This window comes from Oncorhynchus keta, chromosome 30, assembly GCF_023373465.1.
Source record: "Oncorhynchus keta strain PuntledgeMale-10-30-2019 chromosome 30, Oket_V2, whole genome shotgun sequence".
NCBI classification, from domain to species: Eukaryota; Metazoa; Chordata; class Actinopteri; order Salmoniformes; family Salmonidae; genus Oncorhynchus; species Oncorhynchus keta.
The window spans coordinates 37,817,267-37,840,585 of record NC_068450.1 but is presented as its reverse complement, the minus strand read 5'-3'; the positions used below and the strand labels follow the sequence as shown (position 1 = coordinate 37,840,585).

Sequence of the window (23,319 nt, the reverse complement as noted above, 5' to 3'; positions counted from 1 at the left end):
GAACCCTTTTTGGTTCCAGGTAGAACTGTTTTGGTTCCAGGTAGAACCTTTTGGGGTTCCATGTAGAAGCCTTTCCACAGAGGGTGCAACCTGGAACCAAAAGGGTTCAACCTGGAACCAAAAAGGGTTCTACTTGGAACCAAAAAAGGGGTCTCCTGTGGGGACAGGCGAAAAAACCCATTTGGAACCCTTTTATCTGAGAGTGTCGGGAATTGGGAAGTATTTAAATGACTTCACTGCATGTATTTGAACTATGTATTACTTCTGTGTATTTTGTCATTAGCATTAGGTTTCGTGGTTGTTTTGTACTTTACATTTTGTCCATCGCCAGCAGCACATAGTGGAAGAAGGCTTTTGGCAAAGCTAAGAGAGTTATATGGCTAGGCAGTGAACGTAGAAAACCAGGCTCATGGGTGTCTTCTCAGTGTTGCCGTTAGGCGTTAAATGAACACCTGGCTACAGAGGCTTGGTTCATGTTGTAAGTTAACAACAAACACACCAAGGTTTACTCAGCAGATGGGCTGGAATCAACTGTGGAGAGCAAAATTACCAGAAGAAATTATAACAAAGAACAAATGGTGTGGACAAAGACTATTGTTAGTCTGTGTGTTGGTGTGTGTGTGTGTGTGTGTGTGTGTGTGTGTGTGTGTATGCACAGAGGACATATACGTTTGTGCGAGCGAGTCCAGGTGTGTATATGTGTGCTCCCATGTGTTACCACACACACTCACATGTATTCTCCCGGTGTGTTTGTAATCCCTCATGGAGCCACCTCAGCAGGTGAAGAGCCTCACTAGAGAGGGGTGACGGGCTATAGGATTAACATTATCTAAAACTCTCCAGCCTCCCAAAGTATCATCCAGCGTGCTTAAGTTAAGGTGCAGGACCGGGGTGATTTGCATAAGTAATTAGCTAATGTGCTGTTCCATTTCTCTCCCATCTGGCTCCATGAGCCAGACCTCATTTCTCAAATTGACAGCCTGGTCTCTATCGCTAGCCACACTGCAACAAGGCGCCCACCAAATTAATTTGTCAACCTTCTCCAGTAATGGGACATTCACCTTGAAAACTCAATTTACCAGAGTCTGTCTGAAGGAAAAAGCGAGAGAATTTTCTCAAAAACACTTTGGGGAGAAAACACAACAAAAATCACGGCTGAGGTTTTGGTACATGACGACCAGGAGAGGGTGTTGAGAGGGGAAAATTGGCAGAGAGGGTGTTGAAGTGGGTTTAACATTGCTTGTTGTTTGTACCATATAAAGAACATCGAAACAGAGGCACAGTAAAACTGTTGGATCCATCCAATAATTCACACAATAAGCTATTCGTAGAGTCTGATTTTAGAACACTGGGTTGGAAATAAAGGTTAGAAATCTGGCTAAAATGACCGCCAAATTCCTTGACTCTCTCGCTCTCACACACACACACACACACACACACTGCGATTGTTTGTACCTGAACATCTGAATTGAGATATGATGTGTAACGGGAGCTTTAGGAGATAGAGCCCAAGGCAAGAGATTTTTCACACGCAAGTAACAAAGTAGCATTACAGATTCCTAAGGGCATGGGGTATGGACTCTTTATAATGATCACTAAAGCATAGTGGGCTCTTTCTCACTCAGTTTTTTTGTGATTTTACCCCTTGTCTCCACCCACTCCTGGTTATTCTCGTCGGCCCGAGTTGTGACAGGCATGAGCAGGGGGTGCAGGGGTTGGTGGGTGGAGGGGGCTGGCGAGAGCGATGCCAGGGCTCTCTGCTCAGGGACTAACTCAGGGAAATGGGCCAAAAAGCCAATCTAATGAAACCCCCCAAATTAATTTTCAGTCTCATCTTTAGCTGGAGGCGGTGTGGAGAGCCGGGGGAGCCTGCGCCTGTTTGTGGAGAAAAGGATGGAGAGAGAGGGGGGAGAAGGAGGAGTGGGAGAGGGGAGAGAAGGAGGAGTGGGAGAGAGGGGAGAAGGAGGAGTGGGAGAGGGGGAGAAGGAGGAGTGGGAGAGGGGGGAGAAGGAGGAGTGGGAGAAGGAGGACTGGGAGTAACATCATTTTGAAATAAAAGAGAAAACCTCTCTCTCTCTCTCTCTCACTTATTAAATTCCTTTGTGCGCCGCGCCTGTTCCGTGCTCACTGGTGTTAAAATGGCTATTCATTTTGCCAGCTGCCACCCTGGTAGTAAAGGAGAACTGTGACTATGGCGCCAGACCTCTGGGCATAACACACACACACACACACACACACACACACACACACACACACACACACACACAGGTATTAGAAGTGACAGAACTGACATACAGTGAAATAGAGCTAAGTAATGTAGTTAGCATAGCATCTTAGTCGAGCATAGCCCTGGCTTGATGTTAAAATCAGTCCGGCACATCCACATATTTCTCTCCGTGCCATTTAGCTGCGCCACTCCCGTGCCACACGCGTCGACCTTGGCGTTTTCCACTGGCGCGGCTGGTGCCATCTGCAGACGGCAGGCTTGGGCAGTAAAGCATCCCGACCCCAAGTTTTTGGGCCCGTTACGCCTCCACCAGGGGCCCGGGCCAGATGGCATTACCCACTAAGAGGGTTTTACTGCAGCTAAAGACGACCGGGCAGAGCCTGCCCGCCTCCCTCCTCCCTGCTTGCTGTGCCAAATGTGCCCCCCTCTACCCCCCTCGCCAACCCACCCAATATTTCAGTCATGATTATCCGGCACCAGACAATCCTTTAAAAGCCAAAAGGACATAACTGGCATAACTGCAACACAGCAAGAACCTGCAGCTGCTGGGATATGAGCAGACTTTCTTATTAAGCTGCAGAGGAAAGTCCAACTTGTGTTTCACTGGGTTCTGAAACTCCCAAATGAAGACCGAGTGCTCAGGAACCATGCTAAAACTAACTTTATACATATTTGTTCCGATACACAAGTTTGGGCACGTACCCATGTGGGCGGACTGACAGACATACCTGCAGACATACTAGTTCAGTTGTCTACAGTATTTCACACTATCACTTGGTGTGAGCCTTTATAAGAAGGCGTAACAAAAAATAACAACCATACAAATCGGTTCATGTTCAACCTAAATGAGTTCTAAATACATTTGGAGCGTGTGTGTTTCAACGTGTGCGTGTTCTCATTGGGTTCACCCAGCTCCTTCTCAGTGTACCAGTGGTCCCAGGCCCTGATTAGAGGATTAATAGAGGGCCTGCTGAGCTGAGGAGCTCTGTGTATTGACTGCAGGGAACACACTCCGCTCCCAAATCCCTCCTCCCCAGAGCCCCTGCCTTAAACCTCCACTCTGCCCTCCGCTCACCAGTCTACACCTGTGTCTGTGTCTGTGTGTGTCTTTTGATTGTGTGTGTATGTGCGTGTGTGGCAGAGGTAAAATGCATCCGGTGTTTGTGAATACTGTTAGGGCGTGCTACAGAGGCTGCTCTGCTCACTGGACTTTACATCACCAAGTAGTAGGGTGGGGGTTTTTTTGGACTCTGCTTCATGACATGATTGATTTTCTTTCAGCGAGTCAACCATAGAGGTCTCCCCGGGAGATCTGAGCTGGGGGTGGAGGTCGGGAGAAGCTAGAGTGATAGGTACGTGTGTGTGTGTGTGTGTGTGTGTGTGTGTGTGTGTGTGTGTGTGTGTGTGTGTGTGTGTGTGTGTGTGTGTGTGTGACTTTCCTTATTTCACCATCATCATTATTATTATAATCAATATAAGTACTACTAGCTTTGTATGAAGCTGTTATTGTCGACATAAGCAGCGATGCAATGATAACATTTTCTATTATTTCATCTTTTCATAAATGCCAAAGTACTTTGGAGTATCCATCTGTACTCATGTAGTACAGTACACTAGAGCCTGTCTAAGTATTGTGTATAGTGTCTGCCATGCTCCCAAACCGGAAGGCTACTCTGCACTAGTTTGCCTCTCAGATCCCAATGATCAATGTCTTACAAGACGACATGTTTGCACTAAGGGGCACAAAGCCTGTGTTGGAGCCCAGATCGCTGAAGCAGACGGACGAGACGCAGCGCAGACAAATTACTCCGCTTAACCCAATCCCGGCACATGTAGCACATCTCTCCCTAGATTTGTCAAGGCTTCGTCCTCTGTCAGCTATTATCCACTTTATTTCATTCTAGGGATCAAATTTGTATCCCGTTAGGCCTCTCATCTCTAACTCAAAGGGAATAAATAAAAGTAGACTTTATTGCGCAGCACCCTGAAACAAGAAAAGGGGGGAACGGCAGAAAGAAAAAAAAAAGAGAAAAAAAATCTCCAATTAATTCGGATCAAGTCAATAACACTGTAATATTTATGAAGGCTGGAAGCCAAGCCTGCCCTAAAACCCAAACTCCAGCAATCCTGAATTATAAATTGGTATTGATTTGTGTTGTGGGTGAGTGTGTGTGTGTGTGAATCCCTTTGTGAAGAGGGATAAATGTGTAGACAAGATGGCTTGAGATCTACTGTAGGTATACACTGTATATATGGGTTTGCTACGTTTTCTAAGCGTTTCTAAGTGTTTGTCTATATGTTTATGACTGAGTGCATTCTGTATGAGTGCATGTTATTGACACGGTAGCCAATCCATTTATTTTGTTATGTCTGTGTTATCATGTCTATGTCTGTCTGTCTGTGTGTGTGTGGTGAAAGCAATAGGGTCTCATCCTGCCCTGGCGTCAGAGTTGCATCAAATATAGATGATCCTGCATCCCCTGCGAGATATGTACACAGTGCATAACAAAGTGTTGATTCACACACACACACAAAGAGCCAAACCTTAGAAACAACAGGATTTCAACTGTCATTACCCCCCCACCGCTAACAAACTCAACTTGGTAGGCAACCTATAGTGGGAATACTGTATAGAATTTCAGTCTGTGCAATAAAGATACAATCTGATGGTTTGGTTTATGATTGATCAACTGCCTCCCGGACTGTTTTCTCCCTAGTTAAAATGTCTTTGGGAGATTCCGTAACGACTCTTTCGCATGAGCATATATCATCTCTCGGTGAAATGTCTGTACGTAACATCGCTGGTGGATTTGTTTTGTGATGTTATTCTGCGTGGTTTGACAGGTTAGGCCCTATGAGAGGTAAGTGTAAGAAACATAAACATTGGGAAACACTTTGTGTGCGTTCTCTCTCATAGTTTGTCAGCTGATCATCCATTCTAACTCCGGATGTTGATCCGGTGCGCCGGTGTTACCGATGAGCCCTGTGGAATCGGACTGTTTACGGTGATGTAATGGATCTCCTCGACTTCCCCCTGTGTGCTCGCTCTCTCTCTCTCTCTCGCTCTCTCGTGGCCGGCCCCTCTCCTGCGACCCTCCTCATATCAAATCTCGGAATCTTTATATAGAAATCAATACCCTCTTAATCTGCTCCTCTTTGTCCCTGCCTGCCTCCCTCCATCCATCCTTCTTTTCCTCCGTCCTCCTCCCCCATCCTGTCTCATTCACACTCCCTCACGCCACAACTCTTCTCCACCCACCTACCCCCCCCCCAACTCTGCCATCTCTCCCTCTCTCCTCATCCACACCACCACTTTTCTCCACTCAACCAGCCCCCCCCAACTCCTCCCTCCTCATCCACACTCTTCTTTTCATCCATCCAGTGATTCACTCCTTCCTTTCCTTCTTCCCTTGAACTGCTGTGGCTGGTTCGGGCATGCCGCGTCCAGATTGCATCCTCACACTACGAGAAGAAAAAACCAAAGGCTGATAAACTAAACCTGCTTGCTGATGAAACGAACTACCCTCCATTGCAGACTGACCTAAATAATCTGTGGGGTTGTTCCCCATGTTAGATATTCATAAAGATGAATATATGCTCCAGCTATGAAGGTTAAGTGTCTTGCTCAAGGGTGAAAACCAACAACAGACTACTCTTATTTTCAAGTTAGACAATGTTTCAAGAGCTATACTCTGAGCTGTTATGAATGGTTATAGCAAGCATGCATTATAAACAAGCAGCTCTTATCCGGCATCAAATTGCCTCCTCACATCTGTTTGGCAGGACTGGACTTAATTAGCCACACCACACTCCTCCTCCTGATTAAACCACCCGAGTGTGTGTGTGTCAGTGGGGTTTGGAGGGAAATCTGTGCATTCTTAATTGGGGAAACACTCGGGTGATTAGCGTGCGAGAGTGAGTGAGTGAGTGAGTGAGTGAGTGAGTGAGTGAGTGAGTGAGTGAGTGAGTGAGTGAGTGAGTGACCATCATGGGGGAGGGGAGTTGGCCGATATCAAAGGTGAATCCATTCATGATAGGAAGACGCTGCTGCCCCATGGTTTCACAATCAGCTGAGTTGAAGATGGGGGGTTAAGGTAAAGGACTGGGAAGAGAGGAGCAGGTGGGTGGTTGGGGTGCGAAGGCATCCCAGCTAAGCCTGAGCTGTTGAGTCGATGGTGGGGCTGGGAGTGGAGGGCTCGGCGAGGGGTCCCCGGCGGTGTTTACAGATTACATCCCACCCCATGTTGGCTCTTTGAAAGCCACAGGAGCCAGTGGTATGTCAACAGCAGGATCAACAAACAGGGATCGATAGCTTTTCTCTCACCGACGAGTAGTAAAGGGCTAACGGCAGCATTAGTGACAAGCAGGCGCTGGAGGGGGGGGCAGGAGGGCTTAGCGGCTGGCAGGTCTTGGTAGGGGGGCCCTGTCAGGACTAGGGATTTTCCCAGTTCCCATGCCCCCACATGGAGCGCTACTCTGGGTGGGAAGGTGGACTGGAGTCGGTGCCTGGGAGGCGTGGCTGGATCTGTTTGTGAAGAGAGTCCGTGTGTCGATGAGTGGGTTCCAATTAGGGCTCAATCCCATTTCAGTTAACTATACCTATCGAGAACATGCAGATCCACAACAGAGAGTAAACAAGGACAGAGGAAATGGGAAGGAGTTACTATCCTAAAACAAATGGTGAATGATATCTTTTCCCCTCTGGTGAATAGGTTTATGGGCAACCTTGGACCAGTGCACACTTCACAGCATATCACATCAGCCATGCTCAGCCCCGGGGGCCCGCTGGAGGCCCTGGCTCCACCCCGGCCTGATGGAACCACCCAGACGGATATTACCACAGGCTGTGAACGCTAAGACAGGTAGCGAAACACCCCTTCTGTTCCCAACCGCCTGCCAACAGGGTGACTTGGCAGCTTCCGAACCCCCGTTCAACAGAGGGAGAGTGAAGACTGTTATACTCACAGAGCCTTTGGGTTTTAAGGGACTGGAAAACCCTCCTCTGAATGGTAAATGGAGGATGATTGTTTAATGGCAACATCTGTATTAGAATAACTGCTCGACGAGCTTCAGCCTCCTTGAGGAAAATGCAAAGATTCAATAAGTTGGAGAGTCATGCAGGTTGGATACGAGTAGTGGTACTCCTCTGGGAATCAAAGCCATGAGAGAGGTAGGAATAATGTTTTTGTGGGAGCATTGTTCACCAGAGGCAGCTAGTCGTATCATATCATCCCGGGGTAGAGTGCAACCGTGGCTGTGATTGTGTGGTTTTCTATTTGGGGGAGCTGTAGTGTATGTGTGTGTGTGTGTGTGTGTGTGTGTGTGTGTGTGTGTGCGTGTGTGTTGGAATAGATACCCTGCTGAAAGGCGAGAGGGGTGAACCACAAACACTGGCGCTGATATTTCCCTCTTACCCTGTGGAGCAGTCGTCAAGGTCATCTGGGCTAACCCTGACACAAGCACATAAATATAAGCACACACACACTAACACAGTTATACACACACACACACACACACAAAGTAGAAGTCGAGGAGCAACCAGAAGGTGTAAGGTAATGTGGCTAGCTACTGTATCATTTGAATTAAGGAGAAGAGACAACAAACAACTTCACGTTGAGAGTTTTTGCATCTCTTAGCAGAGCCCGAGGGGTGGCAGTCATTGGATAAGATTACAGGACCATAAACACACTGCAGGTACCTCACTGTGGCAACCGACCCCATTTCCCCTGTCCCCAGTGCTAGTCTTGCCACCATCGGTCAGCAGACCAAACAAAATTCTTGCCAAAATAGAACATAAATCTATAGCCCGAGAGGATGGCGTCTACCTCTCTCTCTCCTTCTCTTAAAGACCGTTTGGTTTCCTGAAAGTCGTGATGGAGCAGCGGTAGGCCGTCCCCCCTTGTGTGAGGGATGGGATATACTGAATAATTCAACCAGAAGACCAGGCCACCAACAGTCCCCCATCCATATTTTACACCTACACCACAGTCTCTGACCCCCCACCCCCTGAACACGCACACACACTCCTGAGTCTCACTCCCCCCAACCACCACCCCTGATATAGCCTAACTGCACCATTCTAAGGCCGAAATACAAAAGATACCACAAAGCAAGGCTACCCACAACGCAACACCCGACAAGGTGACCTCCATAATGCCGATGTGATAAAAAGCCGTTAAAACAAAGTTGACACGGGGGCAACTGCCTTCAATAACATACATAAAGCCCAATGCAAAATCATGTAATAGCAGTTGGCCCCTTGTACCCATAACCTGTCTCCTCAAAACATAACCCCGGACAAGCAACCCATAAAATCTGACAAAGATCTACTCTACAACCTACCAACCCCTTCCTCTCTCTCAGTCCTGACTCATCCCACCATCCAACCTGGCAACCCCTTCCTCTCTCTCGGCCCTGACTCATCCCACCATCCCACCCCCAACCTGGCAACCCCTTCCTCTCTCTCTCTCTCGGCCCTGACTAATCCCACCTTCCCAACCCCCAACCTGGCAACCCCTTCCTCTCTCTCGGCCCTGACTCATCCCACCCCCAACCTGGCAACCCCTTCCTCTCTCTCGGCCCTGACTCATCCCACCATCCCACCCCCAACCTGGCAACCCCTTCCTCTCTCTCCCTGACTCATCCCACCCCCAACCTGGCAACCCCTTCCTCTCTCTCGGCCCTGACTCATCCCACCCCCAACCTGGCAACCCCTTCCTCTCTCTCGGCCCTGACTCATCCCACCCCCCAACCTGGCAACCCCTTCCTCTCTCTCTCGGCCCTGACTCATCCCACCATCCCACTTCCAGAACCTCATCTTTTTTTCTTCTGTCAATTTCTACCCGGGCTGCCAAGTAATGTCCTGCTTTTATTGTAAATCTATACTCTTAATCTGGCCGGCTCTGATGTGCTCACTGGCCGATCAATAGGCTGCGATTGCTGGAAAGAGTCCGGGGAGGCTGATAACCCCATCACCCCCCGCAGAGTTAACCCTCACTGGAGGTTGTCAGTCAGTCCAGCGCCTGGAAACGTGCATGCATGCATACACACAGAAATATTGGTGTTCGCTAATACCCGTCCACACAGGTTGAGTGTACAAAACATTAGGAACACCTGCTCTTGCCGTGACAGACTGACCAGGTGAATCCGGCTGAAAACTATGCTCCCTTATTAATGTCACTTGTGAAAATCCACTTCAAGCAGTGTAGATGGAGGGGAGGAGAACGGTTAAAGAAGGATTTTTAAGCCTTGAGACAATTGAGCCATTGATTGTGTATGTGTGCCAGTCAGAGGGTGAATTGGCAAGACCTCTGTGCCTTTTAACTGGGTATGGTAGTAGGTGCCAGGCGCACAGGTTTGAGTGTGTCAAGAACTGCAATGATGCTGCGTTTTTCACATCTGTATCAAGAATGGTTCACCACCCAAAGGACATCCAGTCAACTTGACACAACTGTGGGAAGTATTGGAGTCAACATGGACCACAAGCATTTCGCTACACTCGCATTAACATCTGCTAACCATGTGTATGTGACAATAAATTTGATTTGACCAGCATCCCTTTCGAAACCTTGTTGTCCACGCCTCGACGAATTGAGGCTGTTCTGGGGGCAAAGTGGGGGGTGCAACTCAATATTAGGAAGGTGTTCCTAATGTTTTGTACACTCAGCGTATATCCACACGTTAACAGATGTCTGCACCTGATAGATGACATGACTTTTGCTTTAAATCTCCAGTGTAATACTGATCATATGAAAGACGAGGATGCTTCAATATATACAGTATATGAGATCTATTTCCAGGAGAGCTTTCATAACTCCCCATCGACTGGTCCAACCAATGATGGACAGCTTCCCAAGCCACTCATAAACAGTAACCGACACCAACAGAGACAGCCCTAAACAAATGTCCATTGACAGACTGTAGGGGATGGCTAGTGGTTGGTACTATAGAACAGATCATGGAAGGCTATGAGGGGTGGGGGGTGGGGAGAGAAGGGTATGACTCCCATGTCCAGCAGATCCATTAAGGTAAGAGGGTGATGGGAGATAGGAGGAGACAAGGAGGGGTTAGGGCCCATGTGGTCTATACTGAGTAATTAGCCACTGGTCCCCCAGTAAGCTCTGACAGTCTCTGGGAATTTATGGTCCCACTCATGGAACTGGCCCGGCCATCTAATTGCAATATTAGCTTGTAATAACACCTGTTTTAATGGCCACAAGCCAATATTTCACCACGCCCCATTGGAGCTTTCTGCTTGCCTCGGCACAATTTCCCCCATTAAAATGGCAGCACTGGAAACAAACTGCTTCCTGGTTTTAGATGGGAGGTCCCACCTCAGAGTGCAACCTCAATTTTGTCTGCCAACTAAATGTATCCCCTAACCCGTCCCTTATGCTGGTTATAGGCGCAAGTGTGTATGTCGAATGTGATGTCATAGAGAAGGCATGTAAGACGTGCACAAGACGTGAGTAATGTATAATGATCACGAGAGAAAGAGGACATTGTCACCAAACTAAATAAAGTTCCTGCAATTTCACCATTTTATATTCAAATGCTTGCTATATAGGGAGTGTGTGTGCACTTGCATACATTTAATAATGTGCGTGTGTGTGTGTTAGTGTTTATCAGCGATAATCCGAGGAGAGGTGGTAAAAGATGCAGAGCAGAATCAGAGTTTGATTTACAGGGTCTACGGATCATTTGAAACAGAGGCGCTTGTGTGTGTGTGTGTGTGTGTGTGTGTGTGTGTGTGTGTGTGTGTGTGTGTGTGTGTGTGTGTGTAGGGGCCATGAATTGCCGGCATTAACCACTTTACAGTGGCGACTGATAGGGGTGATTTGCATCGCGGGTCACCAATAGCAACCCTCCACCCACCCTGGCTAACTGTTTTATCTGTTGGTTAAGTAGCTTGAGGCTGCGTCCCCATAAATCCTGTATCTCTTAATAGGGCACTAAAATGCAGTGATATGGGCAGTCCGGCACTAAATCATGAGCCAGGCTTGTCGCTGGTAAACATTTTGGAATTGTTTGGGTGGGGTGTAACGAGCGTAGCGATGTAGCGCGCGGGGGGGGTGACCACTAACACACACACTTTAGTTGAGGATGTGGCACATGGACATTCCTGCAGATTTCTACCCGAGGATATGCCTATTGGGACTGGATATGTATTTTTGTGATGCATGCAAGTGTGTGTGGTGCATAGTTCTGTCACGCTCTGACCTTGGTTATCTTTGTTTTCTTTTTATTTTGGTTAGGTCAGAGTGTGACAAGGGTGGTTGGTTAAGTTTTTGTATTGTCTTGGTGTCTTACCCTGTCTAGGGCTTTTGTATATCTATGGGGTTTTAGTATGTCTAGGTATATGTAGGTCTATGGTGGCCTGAATTCGTTCCCAATCAGAGACAGCTGTTTATCGTTGTCTCTGATTGGGATCCTATTTAGGTTGCCATTTTCCATTTTGGTTTGGTGGGTTATTGTCTATGTGTAGTTGCATGTCAGCACTTGTTCTATACAGAGTCACATGCGTTTTATTAGTTTGTTTAGTGTGCTTTCTTTATTAAAAGAAGAATGTATTCATAGCAAGCTGCGCCTCTATACGACGAACGTGACAGAATAACCCACCCAAACAAGGACCAAGCAGCGTGAAAAGGAGGAACAGCGCTTAATGGGGAGATGGACCTCGGAGGAGATATTAGATGGAGCAGGACCCTGGACACAGCCGGGGGAGTATCGCCGTCCTAAGGAGGAGTTAGAGGCAGAGAAAACGGAATGGCGATACTACGAGGAGAAATACAGGAGAATCGAGGAACAGCGAAGATATGAAGGTACACGGCTAGCAAGGAAGCCCGAGAGGCAGCCCCAATATGGGGCTCAGGTAGGAGACCTGAGGTCTCCTAAACTGCAGGAAAACAACTTACAACGCTTGAGAAACCAAGACGAGATCACTTAATTAATCAAATCACATTTTTATTAGGTAGGAGACCTGAGCCAACTCCTCGTGCTTACCGTGGGGAGCGTGTAACTGGTCAGGCACCATGTTATGCAGAGATGCGCACGGTGTCTCCAGTGCGCTATTCTAGCCCGGTGCGCTCTATTCCAGCTCCTCGCACTTGCCGGGCTAGAATGGTCATCCAGCCAGGACGTATTGAGCTAGCTCTATGTTTTGGATCTCCAATGCGTCTCCACGGTCCAGTGTATCCTGTGCCTCCTCCCCGCACTCGCCCTGAGGTGCGTGTTACCAGCCCAGTACCACCAGTGTCAACACCATGCACCAGGATTCCTGTGCACCTCCAGGGTCCAGTACGCCCTGTTCCTGCTCCTCGCACTCGCCCTGAGGAGCGTGTCCCCAGCCCGGTACCATCAGTGCTGGCACCACGCCCCACGCACCAGGCCCCACGCACCAGGAGCATCCGGCGACAGTACCCAGTCCGGAGTGTACGGCGACAGTTCAGACCGGAACCTCCAACGACGGGCCCCCAGTCCGGGGTCTCCAGCGACGGTCCCCAGTCCAGAACATCCGGCGATGATCCACGCTGCGAGGGTCCCCAGCCCGGGGCCTACGGCGAGGATCTGCAGTCCAGAGCCTCCGACGATGATCCACGGGTCAGTGATAGATGAGCGGACTCAGTGTAAAGGGGGACGGCGTCCAGAGCCGCCACCGAGGTTAGATGCCCACTTAGAACCTCCCACATATGTTTAGGTTCGCGGCCGGGAGTCAAGGTAAGCTTTCAGTTTGACTAATTTATTGCCACCGGGGCCCACCGGTGTAAGTGCTGACCTGCTTACTGACTATACACTGTAACGTTACTGCATGATTGTAGCGGGTATAGTAACACGTTAGTTCTATTAGCTACTGTATGTTGACAATGACATTATTTTAGCAAATATGGTGACAGCGATTTAGGCTGTGTGTAGCGGTTATGATATGGTTTGGCTTGGAAAGTTTTTGTTTCCCTGGTCAGAGCTGATGTGTTGTGCACTGAAGTCTACAAGCGAAGGGAAAAGGTGAGAGGCGGAGAGCGCTGAAGGAATACAACGTGGCTGAAGGAATACAACATGGCTGCTATGAAAGTGAACTGTGTTGACGTGTGATCAGTGGTGTATTCATTCCGCAGATTCTGTTGAAAAACATTTCTTAAAACGGAAGCAAACAGAACAAACATACCTGAATTTGTCCAATAGAAGCTCTTGTTTGCAACTGTTGGACTAATGATTACGCCCTAGATCAGCTCGATGAAGGCAATGACCTGTGTGCACCTATGTTGTAAACTTTCATTCACAGGCTAGGTTGTAGCAACCTCATGATGGGTAAAAGGAATATTTGAGTATCATGTAGTAGCCTAAACATATCGATGTTACATTGAACTGGGTGAATGGAATATGAATGACATCATATCATGTCATTCATCCAATATGCTGTAATAGAAATAAGGCCATGCTCATTAAATAAATAATAGTCCTCCCTCATTTTAAACGAAACTTATCATCACTGGGGGTGTGTGTGTGTGTGTGTGTGTGTGTGTGTGTGTGTACTGGTTGAAAGTATCGTCATTGTAATCGTATGTGCTCAGAGTTGGGTAGATTACTTTCTAAATGTAATCCATTCGTTACTAGTTACTTGTTCAAAATTGTAATCAGTAACGTACCTTTTTGATTACCCAAACTCAGTAACATAATCTGATTACTTTCAGCTACTTTTAGATTACTTTCCCTTTAAGAGGTATTAGAAGGACACAAATTAATATCACCAATTGAATGACATCTATTGCAGGATAAATCAATGTTAGAGTTTACATTGTTGGCCTTAAATGGAGGTTGTATTTTACTTTATGGGTTGGTTATGTAGGCTTCTTCTAACCCATAATAATATATTAGCTAGGTAATATCTTTACATTAAAATCCAAAGTCTGTCAATTTACAGTCATTCCAATTAATTTAATACCTCTTGATCTTCAAGAATAGGACTTGGAAATATAGATTAGCCAAATTGTTTTACCTGAGCGCATATATATATATATATATATATATATTTTTACATTCAGTCGGGGTCTCAGCTTACTGTTAAGAGTTAGAATAGAAAGATACACAAGGTGCAATTTAGAAATGTGGTTGTGCATCTGGAGTTTCTGTTATGTCAGTTACTGATAGTCACTCAATTATTAGCCTTGTCAGCTAACAATTTTTAGATTTGTAAAATAGTCTAGCCTGCTATCTAAACTTTTATTAACCATGGCTGAATACCGAATACTGACATGCCACACAGGGCATGTGCCCAGGGGCCCTGACCTCGAGGGGGCCCCCATTGATGTTGTTAGTCACTGTCACTCAGATATCATTAACATGGCATAAGTCATAGCAGAATGTGTAGAATTGCAGGTAATTAGCTTTCTCTCTGCTGTCAAGAGGGGGGCGACTAAAGTGTTTTGCCCGCGAGGTGGGGGGGGCCCCCTCATCCAAATCTCACTTAGGGCCCTCAAAAGGCTAGGGCCGGCCCTGAATCAGTTACCCAACCAAGGCAGGGCCCCCCAGTTACCCACATGGGCCCCCTACCTCTTCTCCTCCCCCCATCTGATGATTAGCAGAGCGGCAGCAGGTCATTTACATTGACAGCAGGCTCCTGTGGTTGGCGGTTGCAGTCAAAAAAGGTCTGCACTATGCAGCTGTTGCAAGAGCTAATTTTTCACTGGCTGTCCACTGGTCGCAAAAACAATGATTGATAGGCAGCTTACGCTTCTTCAATTGAACCATTATTGGGATAAAATACACAAATTGTAAACAGCCATCCACAACCACCATAATCCGAAGCCTACGGTGCAAATAGGTAAATGAGATTCACATTAATGTGAGATGTAAAATAAGTGATATCCGTATCGCCCATAGGCTACACCACTGCTTCTGTCCTCCAAACATTTATTCAAGTTGGATAATCTTTGGATACCAACAGCAGTCACACCATTGGAAGACATAGCTTGGACTGTAGCCTAAAAAAAGCCTATTCCTGTTCTGTTCACACGATCCATTAAACACATTTGGTGTCAATCATAGTGGTCTCTAACTTGTGGTCAGACTCGCTCAGGAATAACTTTTTCCAATGCTGATTCAAATGTCCTTGAGAAAACACAGATGTCAAAGATTTTTACTCAAACATCCTTTCTGAATGTAAAAGTAATCCTATAAGTAATCATATTGTTTTTGAAAAATTTGTAATGTGATTACAATATTTTTGCTGGTAAAGTAAGGGATTACAGCTACCGTTTTTTTTGGGGTGGTAATCTGTTACTCCTCCCTAACCCTGGCTAGAGGTCTGACTAAAGAGAATAGCATGAGATTTACTGAGATCTTAACCTGATCTAGGAAAACAAGGTGTGACATGATCTCTGTAGATTTGGACTGTTACTCCTAACACAGGCAGCAAGAGGTAAGAAGACATGTGTGTGTGTATGTGTGTGTTTATGTGTGTGTGTTTGTTGTGACTCTGTATATGTGGATCACTGGTTTCCAAGCTTCCAGCTCTCCTGTCCCCTGGCCATTCTCCAAGCTCAGTCTAACGAGCCAACATGGATTTGGTAATGACCCGTGTGCCCTCAGAGGCCACTACTGTCCTTTTGGAGGAGGTCAGTATACCCCAGCCAGCCTGACAGGCCCAATGATAGCCACAACCACGAAGGCTTGGTCCTGCTTACCTGCATGGTCCCACTGCTTGCCTGCTTTGTGGCTGTGAAAGAAAGACGTGGAACAAAAGGAGTGTGTCCTTACCTATCAATGATGACAGGGTCGGAGGGCGTCTCGTTGCGGTTTCCACAGCTCTTCTTGTCACAACAACGACTAGGGGGAAAAAAACACAAAAGACACAATTAGCTGTCACACTTAGGTTTACTAAAAACATTTACTATCATTTGTTACTAGAGTTGTTGGACGGTCTCTGGTAACAGTGGGCATACAGCGGACTATGGAGTCAGAGAGGAACCATGTGCAATCTGCTGTCCCCCTTCTCCCCCATGACCCACGCTCCAGCTGGGCAGGGCTCCAGCCAAGGTCACTCAGTGACTCGCTGTCAGTTTGGACAGCGCCCAGAGATGGCTGGCCCGGTGCTGAGCCACCTCCATCCTGCCCCCGTGCCATCACCCCTGCCACACCGCCATGGCCACGGTGGACTTGCCCAGGTCTGTGCCACTGCCCCTCTGCCCCTGCCCATGTGGTGGCATGCCGTTTCAGAAAAGTGGGTGTGAATACAGCCAAATGTGCTCTTCTGGTTGGTCGCCATGCAATGGTGGACAATGAGGATCAGTTTCCCAATCATTCTGATTCAGTCTAGTGTAACAATAGCATAGTGCAAAGAAAGTTTTTCACTTTTTCCATTTGTTGGTAGTGGTAGTAGTATACTTTCTAGTAGTTTAGCAGTTAATTCAGTGTCAATTACATTGCATTCAGAAAATGAATTTGGATTCAATATACGTCTTTTGTACATTTACATTCAAAATTGTTTGCTTCAAGCAGTGACTCAAATGTATTTTATTTAACTAGGCAAGTCAGTTAAGAACAAATTCGTATTTACAATGACAGCCTCACCCGGCCAAACCCTCCCCTAAACCGGACGACGCTGGGTCAATTGTGTACCGCCCTATGGGACGCCCGTTGTGATACAGCCAGGGATCGAACCTGGGTCTGTAGTGATGCCTCGAACATGGAAATTGAAATGGAAGTCCTGATTCTGTGGGTTGTTAACAGTAACTAAGGTCCCATTTTAAATATAAATGTGTTATTCTAAAGATAATTGAAACCAACCCTCTTATTCTTCAAAATTATTCATATTGCATGACCTGCCGAGGACCAATTATGCTCACACACTCACCCATGCTGTCATGAATCACATTGCCATTTGACAAACAAGCTTAAAACCGAGCCACCGAATGCCAAATTAACCCATTTTATGAATCATTTATCACACCATTTGATCTCTAAGTAGAAGAAAAACATAAACTAAGTACTGTTTTTTTGCCTGGTCTTTGTGTGTGACTGTTGCCATAGAACGCAACACAATAATTTATTCCCCCAGCTACTTGGAACCATTAGCAAAGTTCCAGGAGACCAATTAGCATTGGAAACCCAATGGTGCTGCTGTGGTGACAACCTCCTCAAACTGAGAAAGTGTTATAAACAAACTGGACCCCAGGAGCACTGCCAGGCCCCTCGGGGGACCCGGGGCCCTTCGCACACGAAAACAAACCTTGGCTGAGCGTCCACAATATCGCCTTAATGACGTTTCCCCCCGGGCCCAAACTGGCTAACACCCTGGCTAGCTAATGACTGAGAACACAGGCCAGTAAGTCAGACGAGTCCCACAAAACAACTAGACTGGATATCCAGTCAGCGTTACTCTGTTTTTTTTCAGCTACAGCCGAGAAATAGTACTGAGCATGAGCAGTGCTGGTCCAGTGAGCGCCGCAGCAACGAAACCAGAGAGGCCAACTTGATGATTTGTCAATCTAGCAAAAAGGACCCACACCGAATCTACAATAAGAAGTGAGCCTGGAATGCCAGTTTTATCCCAAGATGGGCAGCCTGCCTTGGCTGGTCACTAGCATCATTATCATTGTCCCTTCAGTCAGCCAGGCATACTTCAAATGATCCCCACAAGTGGAATCTACTTAAGCACTAAAAAAGGAGTGTTCGAAGCTGAACTATCAGAGTTTAGCTTTAAAAAACAAGAGAAGCCTTCAAAGGCTCCCCGAGGAACCTGAAGACGGGCATCAGAGGGATGGAGAACAGAGCCAGTCTGTTGGATCACAGGCCTGTGATAAGACGCAAACACAGTGAATGGCTGTCAATGGAGGGCTTGTTTTCAAAGGGCAAGTGCTGTAATTACCCAGCCCAAACATGAGGGCCACAGCCAGACCTAATGATATGCGTCAGGACGGCAGGCAGACAGCCGGCTTGGCTGGGAGAGGACGCCCGTGGCAAGCCTTTCTCACACAACGTGTCCTCTTCCAGCCTGGCACCGGGGCTGGCGCACAGAGCCCAGTCCTGGCTAGCCTGTGTACCCATAACACAGTGCTCCGATGACTGGCCCACGCCAACTGACTACCTCAAAGCCCCATTTGGTGGTTTTGGAAGAGCCAGTCTCAAATGAAAGAATGCTGTGTTGATATTGTGAACCAATTCAAGTCACACTACATGGAATACAGTGACACTTCAAATGTACTTGATAATCAACTACTGACATAGTTAAGTTGATATGTGTGTGTGTCAAGTAGTGATATTTAAAAATAATGTGAAAAAAAGTGATATTTAAAAAACTGTAAATAAAGGGCCTCAATTTTGATCCTACAATCTATAATGTCGTCATGTCTATCTAATTAAAGACGAAAAAACTCATTGCAAATATTTTAAATTGTCAAACTGTCCAATAGGTTCAGTGCTTTTAACTCTATGATGAGAGAACTACTCTTTATCTTCAGAGAGTTCTGGACAAAGGGACAAGTCTCAAAGCCACCACCAGGGACCACATGGCCATGCCGGAGAGGGTCCCTACCAGCTGCTACAGTATACTTCCACTGCTGGTTGAGTGCGTTACTTTATACGGCAGCGAGCCAGGCTGCAACACCACACGGGACTAGATAAAGACACCTCAGCCATCACGTCCCTGTCACCTGGGAGACCGAGGGGGGAGATCGAGATAGATGAAGAAAGAGAGCGCATCTCTCTCATCCCCTTCTCATTAGCCAATGGAAACACGGCATTCATCAGGGGAAGGATGGTTAATAATCACACTCAATCACGTAATGACCGACGCCAAGTGGAACCGTCATTAGGAAAATGAAGCGACGTATCAGAGGGGATCTCCAAGGAGGAGACAATGGGTCCGTCACTCAAAGAAGTCCCCACATTTTCAGTGTCGACCATTTTTCAACTAAATGTTGAAAAGTTTAATGTTCCTCCATGCACTGTTTGAAATTGGCTTTGAAATGTGAAACAAGATGCATGAGATAACCAGATATGGTTTCCCCAGCTAGGTCATAAGATGAGTGCGATAATGACTTAGACCCTGATTCAATCAAAATAACAGACGGAGGGTTTCCATGGTGAGGCAAATCAGCATTCCTCCAGCACTGTGTTTAAACACTTAGCTGAATTATTGATTCAGCTAATCAACAATTGCCTTCTCACAGGTAAATGCTCTCTATTGTCTTGCTCTAGAAACATCCAGATCAAGGTTTTGCTTGGAATAGCAGTTGATGCATATGCAATTGGGTTCCAACAGGGATGACTGAGTCAATGGAAAAGGCAAAAAAGGGCTGTGTCGACCCCAACCTCCTCCCTCCCTTACTCCTACAACCAGCTGAGGCCTCTCGTGGGCCAAGGCTTGAAACTCCTCAACCCCCAGTGTCCAAGGCAGCACACAAACACACTTCCTGTATTGCATAATTAACACTCACTCCTACCAGGCCCTAACCAATGCCCTACAGACTTGCGCCCAGCCAACCTCCATCAAAACACACACAAACATAAAGCCCCCATCAACATGGGCCTTCATCCGGCAGATAATGACTCAGCATGGTATTCAATTCAACTATACTTATTTAATGAGAGCAACCCTGTAGGACTGTATAGAGAAGACTATATAGCACGAAAAGGGATGACCCACAGAGGAATAAGGATGCCTCTTGTTGCATTAAATTAACTGGTTTTGACCAATTTGACTAACCTTGAGCCTTGTGTTGATCCCTTAAAGGAAAAGTCACTCCAACATACATTTTTTTCCATAAAATGTCCTGGAGTCGATGGTATGTGTACATGTTGTGTAGATTCTTGTACATGCATCAGGAGAACTACAGACCCCAATTCCAGATTAATTTAGATGGTGCCAATCATGCCCATTCATTAGATTTTGGGGTGAAATAGCCCTTTAAATAGAGTGGCACTCACCTGCACATGATCTCGTGGGTGAGAAGGACACGGCACATCTCTGGGTTTTTGTCCTGGCCCTCGTAGAGGATCGCCTGAGGAGAAGAAAAGAGCAGCCGATATTTGTTTGTTTTAGTCTTCTTTGGGTCCCTGGACTTGAACCTGTGCTTTCCCTGTATAATATCCAATCATGGCCCTGTAAAGGTTGTGACTACATATAACTGGAAAGGCTTTGTGCGCGTGTTCGTTATCAGTGTCTGCTAAATATCTACAATGGAAGTGGATGACACTTTATTAGCGTAAGCGCCGCTTGGTCTAACTTTCATATCATATTAACAGGGAGAGAAAGGAGGTTAGACTGGAGAGATGGTGGAGGGGGACGATGAGGGAGTAGCCCCCCCATAGTGGAGAGCCACGTGGTGTAGAGCGGCCCGGCCGGCCCTCCACCCCTCCCAGACAGATGGCGGTGCGAGCCCCAGTAAGAGAGAGAGACCACCCTCTGGGCATCCTTCACTGGAGCTGCCATGTCGGCCATGGATGACGGATGACCACTGAGAGGAGCTGTTCCCTCCTTCATTCTCTCTATACCTCCTGTGTCAGAGGGATGGAGGGAGGACGAGAGGGAGGGAGTGCTCCATCCCACTCCCAATGACGTACCCCTACCTCGTCCACCTAGGTGGTCAGTTGCCCCACACACACACACACACACACCCAAGGGGACAATACTTTTAGGATAACGACCACTTCTGCATTATTGATTCCTCCCAGCCTCTATATTAAAATCTGCCAATTTCGCCAGAAGGGGTGGGGATTGCAACAGGGACCAGGGAAAGGGAGTGGGAGTGTGTGTGGGGAGGAGAGGAGGTGTGTGTGGGGGGGAGGGTATCGGGTCGATATTTATACATCATCATTTCTGATTCAAGTAGCCGCTCCACCCCCTGGAGCTAGTCTGGGAGTTTTCATGGGGGTATATCATGGACATACGTGAGTAATACCACCATGTTGAAAAAGGCAAAAAGGAGAGTCAAGATTCGGCTTTTTTGAGGATGATAAGACAGACTGAAGGGGGATATCAAACAGATATATTTTCCTACACATCCACTATTAAAAGAAGATTATTTGTATTCCTATTGTGTGCAACATACTGCCTTCCAGGTAAATGCATTATACACAGTAATATGTTTGAATTTGCCAATAGGAGTGTCTGAGAATGGGCTCCTAACAGCCAATCAATAGACATGGGCCCCCCTCTGGCTGCTAGATGGCTGCCTTTCTGTGGGTGGACACACTACAGTATGCAACGTCTGCATGTCTGTCTGTCCAAGTCTAGGCAGGAGGGAGGGATTTGAGTGGCGCACCCGAGGAAGAAAGCTCCTTGTGTTGTTGTCAGAATTATTGTCTCCGGCGCGCCGTCGCTGCAGCACATTAAGGGCTATTGATTGGTTTCCGTGGCTGGCGCTTTGTCGAGGACCTCGTTGCCGCATCGATCTGTGACAGCCTGACATGGCGACACAGGGAGGGCCTGGTGGGCTGGGGATAGAGAGGGCCTGGTGGGCTGGGGACAGAGAGGGCCTGGTGGGCTGGGGACAGAGAGGGCCTGGTGGGCTGGGGACAGGGAGGGCCAGGGAGGGCTGGGGACAGGGAGGGCCAGGGTGGGCTGGGGACAGGGAGGGCCTGGGGACAGGGTGGGCTGGGGACAGGGAGGGCCTGGTGGGCTGGGGACAGGGAGGGCCTGGTGGGCTGGGGACAGGGAGGGCCTGGTGGGCTGGGGACAGGGAGGGCCTGGTGGGCTGGGGACAGGGAGGGCCTGGTGGGCTGGGGACAGGGAGGGCCTGGTGGGCTGGGGACAGGGAGGGCCTGGTGGGCTGGGGACAGGGAGGGCCTGGTGGGCTGGGGACAGGGTGGGCTGGGGACAGGGTGGGCTGGGGACAGGGAGGGCTGGGGACAGGGTGGGCTGGGGACAGGGTGGGCTGGGGACAGGGTGGGCTGGGGACAGGGTGGGCCAGGGTGGGCTGGGGACAGGGAGGGCCTGGTGGGCTGGGGACAGGGAGGGCCTGGTGGGCTGGGGACAGGGAGGGCCTGGTGGGCTGGGGACAGGGAGGGCCTGGTGGGCTGGGGACAGGGTGGGCTGGGGACAGGGTGGGCTGGGGACAGGGTGGGCTGGGGACAGGGAGGGCTGGGGACAGGGAGGGCCTGGTGGGCTGGGGACAGGGAGGGCCTGGTGGGCTGGGGACAGGGTGGGCTGGGGACAGGGTGGGCTGGGGACAGGGTGGGCTGGGGACAGGGGGTGGGCTGGGGACAGGGAGGGCCTGGTGGGCTGGGGACAGGGTGGGCTGGGGAGAGGGTGGGCTGGGGACAGGGTGGGCTGGGGACAGGGAGGGCTGGGGACAGGGAGGGCTGGGGACAGAGGGGGCCTGGGGGCTGGGGTGGGCTGGGGACAGGGAGGGCCTGGTGGGCTGGGGACAGGGAGGGCCTGGTGGGCTGGGGACAGAGAGGGCCTGGTGGGCTGGGGCTGGGGACTGGGGACAGGGAGGGCCTGGTGGGCTGGGGACAGAGAGGGCCTGGTGGGCTGGGGACAGAGAGGGCCTGGTGGGCTGGGGACAGAGAGGGCCTGGTGGGCTGGGGACAGAGAGGGCCTGGTGGGCTGGGGACAGAGAGGGCCTGGTGGGCTGGGGACAGAGAGGGCCTGGTGGGCTGGGGACAGAGAGGGCCTGGTGGGCTGGGGACAGAGAGGGCCTGGTGGGCTGGGGACAGGGAGGGCCTGGTGGGCTGGGGACAGGGAGGGCCTGGTGGGCTGGGGACAGGGAGGGCCTGGTGGGCTGGGGACAGGGAGGGCCTGGTGGGCTGGGGACAGGGAGGGCCTGGTGGGCTGGGGACAGGATGGGAGGGTGGGCGGATGGGAAGGAGTGTACAGTACAGCACAGTGTATGGTGGAGCCAGGTTGCCCTATGTCTTCTAGCCTGACTGGACAAGACTAGTTATTTGCCACTGGGGTACTGTAAATTGATAGCACTTTAGCTCAGCGGGTAAAATGACTGAAGGGTGTCTGTGTTCATGGGTTCAAATCCCAGGTGGGATAGGTTGACTCATGTTACATTATGTACAAAATGGGTGGTGGTTTGCGGTATGATACGTAGTGAAACCCCGCTACTGGAAACAATGTTCACACTTCACTGGTCACCTGTTAAACG

At 48.7% G+C, this 23,319-nt stretch overlaps 1 protein-coding gene across 13 annotated transcripts in view; it reads right to left on the bottom strand.

The window, feature by feature from the left end:
* LOC118363523 (transcription factor COE3) overlaps positions 1–23,319 on the bottom strand; it is a 100,120-nt gene that overhangs the window by 61,152 nt on the left and 15,649 nt on the right. For all 13 annotated transcript variants that reach the window (XM_035744466.2, XM_035744465.2, XM_035744468.2 and 10 more), the window contains exons 5-6: positions 20,150–20,223; positions 15,980–16,048 (exon numbers count right to left, since the gene is read on the bottom strand). In XM_035744466.2, coding sequence (XP_035600359.1) covers positions 15,980–16,048; positions 20,150–20,223 — 143 coding nt within the window. The remainder of the gene's footprint in view (positions 1–15,979; positions 16,049–20,149; positions 20,224–23,319) is intronic.